This window comes from Centruroides sculpturatus, unplaced genomic scaffold (assembly GCF_000671375.1).
Source record: "Centruroides sculpturatus isolate CEXI.00-Female unplaced genomic scaffold, Cexi_2.0 scaffold575, whole genome shotgun sequence".
NCBI classification, from domain to species: domain Eukaryota; kingdom Metazoa; phylum Arthropoda; class Arachnida; order Scorpiones; family Buthidae; genus Centruroides; species Centruroides sculpturatus.
In genome coordinates, this window is record NW_019384861.1 from 226,963 (window position 1) to 232,596 (window position 5,634).

The 5,634-nt window shown below is 29.9% G+C and overlaps 1 protein-coding gene across 1 annotated transcript in view; it reads left to right on the forward strand.

The window, feature by feature from the left end:
* Nucleotides 1–5,066, forward strand: part of LOC111630683 (transmembrane protein 11, mitochondrial-like) — a 42,257-nt gene extending 37,191 nt beyond the window's left edge. The window contains exon 2 of the mRNA XM_023374822.1: nt 4,506–5,066. Coding sequence (XP_023230590.1) covers nt 4,506–5,004 — 499 coding nt within the window. The 3' untranslated portion in view covers nt 5,005–5,066. The remainder of the gene's footprint in view (nt 1–4,505) is intronic.
* The last annotated feature ends 568 nt before the right edge of the window (nt 5,067–5,634 follow it).

The window sequence follows — 5,634 nt, forward strand, 5'->3', positions numbered from 1 at the left end:
TATTAATAATAATGTGATCAGTTGCAAGAAATAATAATAGATCCTTTATTTTAATCATACATATTCATTTTGCGACATAATCACCATTTAGAATGACATGTTTTCTGAGATTTTTAATCCATTTATGCATTAAAAAAACATTCTAGACTTTCCTTGATCCATTCCCAGATAGCAGTTTGGACTTAAGCATCCAATGACAAGCATTGACTTTATAATGCTTTTTCTTTAAATTTTTGGAACAATCAGAAGTTCAGTGATGTCAGATCTCAACTGTGAGGAGGATGTGGAATAACCCATAGCTAGGATTTTGAGTATCTTTGTTGTTTGCTGTTTTTGCATTAACACAGTGGTTCTGAACCTTTTTTGTTGATGTATCCCATTAGCCCATTAGTTGTTTCTCAAGTATACCTTATATTTTTGTATGTAAATTTTATAATTACTGCGTTAGATGTATACAGCTTTTATAACTGAGCACCGTAAAAAAGCTCTAATTAACTAACTATAACTAAAAGTGAATTACTTATTTTATGTAAATAGTAGTAAATTTAATCAGGTACAGTACATACCTTTATTATTATTTGATAAGTATATTATATAAAATCACAGAAGTCATTTCAATACATGCATAAATTACACTTCCTAAAAATAAATAATTATAATTAACAATAAAGAAAATTTAAATTATTCTACAATAATTTCTAACAAAATTTAATGGGATATTTGTTGTGATAAATCTTCAGCAATTTTTTAAAAATTTGGTTCCCACGTTGTTAAATAGAGATTATAATTGTGTACTGACCTTGAAAGTAATGGCTGCAAATTTATAATGTGCAATGAATCTTTCAATTTTTGTAACAAATGTAACGTCTAAATTTGCTAAATATCAAGTAATGCGCACATGCAGTGACACGCATTGCATGGTGGGGGTACAATCCAGGCCTCGTTATTCCTAATACCAGTAGTTCGGTAAAAACACAAAAAGCCCCAAATTGAGCAATAATTATAGAATAGAGAAAAAAATTTTTTTCTATTCTAAAATTAATGCTTGGTTAAACCGTAATTTTACTAGAGTACAGGTTCACTCGGCACTAATGGCACAAATAGACAGGCAAATCAAGTGGATAAACAAATTGTTTAGACTGTTAAAAGGGAAATCAGTGTTCACACTGGGATATTTTAAAGCAAGTTTTTGTCATTTCTTGTTTCTTGTGTTAATAATTTACAGCAAATTGATTAATGTGTGCCATTTTATAATGAAAGTTAGATGTACCCCTTCGATTTACGTTCGTACCCCTAGGGGTAAATGTACCCCCAGTTGAGAACCACTGCATTAACATAATGCAAGAAAAAGATGTTCTTTTTTTCTGATCTTTATCTCCAAATAAACCTTTTAAGTTCTCATAACGTTTCATAATACTTTACCAGATTGATTATTTCTTCTTTTGCCAAGCAAAGAATTAAATCACTAGTTGCTGCTTTGTATGAAATATAGTAGGGCAACAAAACAAATTAATGTTGTGCACATAGATTAGACATTCATTGCTACTAAATGTTTGGTGGTTATGTATTTCTACCTATATACTTTATGGAACAATACAATAGTTCTAACATATCATTAAACTCTCAAATTTCACTAATTTTGTAACTTTTTTGTCTATGACTGTGGAATGTTGGGCTTCTAGATGTATCAGCAACTTACAAATAGTAGCTTCAATACGAAACTAGAACTTGGTTGGAAGAGGATTAAATAATTCCTGAAAGAAAGCTTCGCTGCAATTTTCTAACCATTTAATTGCATTTTTTTTTAACTCTCTCTCTCTTCTCTGTGGGCACTACAGGATTTTTTAACAAGCCCATTATAGGTTTGGTTAGGCCCGCAACAGGGTAGCCAGGTGGTGAGAGCTATAGTCCGATATAGCCAGATAAACCCCTCAAAATTCCTAGGGATCTATCCTCAAAATCTATCTGGATTTGATTCCAGGTTCCCAGAGATGCCACCCTAACTGCTCAGCCTATCATTTAGATATATTAACACACAACATATCTAAACTTTTTTAAGAATCTTTATATATTTTCACCTGTCAAATTATTCACACATTCACAGCTATCCACATATTATTATTATTCAATGGTTAGTAACTTAATTATGACATTCTAATTTATCTATCAATTTTTATCATAGGTTGTTTAACATAATAAAAAAATATTATTATTATAATAACCAGGATAAGAATCCTGGTTATTATAATAATAATATGTTTTTTAAAATCTTTATGCTACTTTTAAAATAAAAGATAATACCAGAAGTTTTTTAAAAGTTAAGAGACATTTTATTGATGTTTAATTTCAATTAACTGTTTTAAATTTAGTTAAGAAATTTTATTTGGTACATAAAATATCTTTTCTATATAATAGATGATAATTAAGATTCAAATATGAAATAAATTGTGTCTTATACATAAAAATCACTAGTTTTTAATGAATAAGTTGCTTCGTTAATGGCTTATGGACACATTATTCATATGTGCAAACAAGCTATTTAGAAGTTACAGAATTAAAACAGAACATAAATACATAAATTAACATAAGAATCATACAATTTGTAGTTTTGTTTGGCCCATTTTGAATGTTTAATACATCTAGCATTGTTACTTCAAAGATATTTTATACAATGTTAAACAAGATTATATTTGAATATTGAAAAGGATTATATTTAATATGGTTTGTTATTTTTAGTTTTTAAACTATAAGCAGTTAATAGTTTATACACAAATGTGATAAATATAAAATCTGCCTGCATTATTTGGATATTAAATGTTATGTTTGTGTATTAAACCTTTATTTTAAATACATATTTTTTAACTCTGCTCTTTGGATACCAAGAGGACTTTTTTCAGGCCCATATTGAGTGAGGCAAAGCACATAATGGGGCAACCAGGTGACGAAGGACAGGGCCCAAAAAAATCCTGGGATTTTTCAACTGCCTAGATTTGAACCTTCAAATTTTGATTAAATGTTGTAGAAAATAACATAAAAGTAAATATTGGATTTAGTAGGGGAGGAAATTGAAAAGTGAAATTCTATTAACTGAAGAGCAGGAATTCTGTTTTAGAGAGCAATTGTCAATTTATATAGAATGGCAGCTATTTATTTTTAATGTTTTTATTTTGTTTAAATGCTAACCTGGTTTCATTTTTTGCCTAAAATCTCATCATTAATATTGGAAAATTTGGAGAAGAGGAAAATTAAAATGTATTTTCTAAAGTCTCTGATGTTTGAAATGAAATTTAGTTGTTAAAAAAATGCAATAATAAATTGATGACTGGAAATAATTAGTGTAAGATTTCACACTATATTAAATTCTTTATTAGCAGTAATTAAGTTTTAAAAATTAATAATTGTTAAATCTTCTGTTCTTAAATAATAGATTTTAATTATCAGTTTTAAAGTAATTAATTCTAATTAAGATAATTACATGTTAAATGCTATATGTATAAGGTCTTATACTTATAAAATGAATGCTACCTATTTAAATTATTGTGATTATGTTGTTATCTGAGAAGTACGTGATGTACAGTATGCCAATCAATAGAGTAACCGTTTGAGTTTCATCTCCCATCTGTGCTCAAATATCTTGTAGTCTACTGTCTCTAGAAAGCATGATAAACAAAAATGTGACTCCACAACAAGAAGGTGGTTTGTACAGAGTATTCTGCAGTTTGGAAAGCCAGAATCACTCATCATTGTGCAATATGACTAATCTGTAGGAGCTATGGGAGGAGTGACAATGGATATGCTATAACAAATACAGTAATACCCCGAACTTACGCGATAGGTGGGACCGAGCGATAACCGCGTAAGTCGGGGTATAATTTTGAAATTTACTTAAAATTCAAGTCAGTTGTATATAAGCTAATAAATGTTCTCGTTAATCTTATCTTGTCTTTAGATTCGTTCACGGTTACAAGAAATTACCACATAGAGTCTCTTGAGTCTCCGTAGATATAACAAACACAGAAATAAATAACACAAAATAAATTGTAGCTATGTGTCAATTCCACATGGCACGTCCGAACATGTAAGCTGAATAATAGTGTGGGGGGAGTGAGTAATCAAGAGTTGCGTGGCGCTCAAACAAAAGACGAATCAACGAGATTTGAAAATCGCATAACTCCGGGTTCGCATAAGTTGGGGTAGTGTAAGTCGAGGTATTACTGTATAGGAAGAATTTCAGTATTTGTTGGATGTGTTCCATGTAATGTGAGGTTCACCCATTGTGAAATTGTAATGGGCAATTGTGAAACTTGGGACAGTTTTCCAATATTTTAATGTATATTGTGATGTTCTTAGATAATAATTTAAAATGGTAATATTCTCTTTGGAAGACCCAATATGTAATGATGATGATAATAGAATGAAGTGGGACAATTTTTTTGATTTGAAAAATTTATAAAGAATGGATGAAAGTATCATATTAATTTTATTTAATTTTTTTTTAATTGCAGTGATTTTCAAGAAGTAGCAATTATACAAGAAATATATGAAGGAGAAAATTCTCATGAAGCTTTTGAGAATGAATTAGAGAGAGCATTAGAAGCCGGTTGTGCCACCATCATTATCGAGCCTTCACGATTGGGAGAAGAGACAGCACGGTGGATATCCATAGGCAACTGTCTCCACAAAACTGCTGTTTTGATGGGATTCGGATCCATTGCTTCTACGTATCTGTGGCCTGATAAACTTTACATCTGCTGTCCAATGGGTTGTGTTAGTTTCTTCTGTTCAGGATTATATGGTGTATCCTGGCAATTTGATCCCTGTTGCAAATATCAAGTGGAATATAACTCTAAAAAATTAGCAAGACTACCTTTACATACGCTAAATTCTACATCTCCCGTAGTATTGGTGAGACGCGACGACTCAAGACGGAAATTACTGCACACGACGATTAGTTTAATAGCAGTCGCACACTGCGCATGGTTGATATACAAATTGTATAAATAGTAAAAGCTTGTTGTTATATATGACTGTCAAATTATTAAAACAAGGATGTGTTTTTAAATGAGGTCATTGCAACAAATTTGTTATTGTACACTATTTCAAGTATCCAAATAATTTTTGTTTTTTTTTTTTTGTTTGTTTTTTAAATTTTCTTTTGAACTTGATATTACTTTAGAAACATGTCCTCTTATTTGTAATTTAAAGCTTTTAAATCTTTTAATTTCTTGACAGACAAGTAAATCAGTTCTGACTCATTACTTTTCTCTTCCGGAAATGATTTTGTCGACTCATATTTGAACTCTAGAACCTATTAAAATGAAACTATTTTTGTAACTCTGAAAAAAAATTTAGAAATTTGTGATCAAAATGCTTTATTCGGTAATGTTCAGATAGGCTGGAATATCTGCTAGATTCATTCTAGTTAATTAAAAAAGCGTCGTTGGTTCCAAATTCAAAACACAGCCTATATATTAAAAAAAATAATAATAATAAAATATTGTACAGTAAAAGTTTTGATGACTAACTATAATATATGGTTGCAGTGCAGAAATTTCTATTTTTTAAATTATTTTCTTGTTTCCTTTTGGAGAATTTAACTTCATCATTTTTCACTTGATCCAGCAATACGGGAAT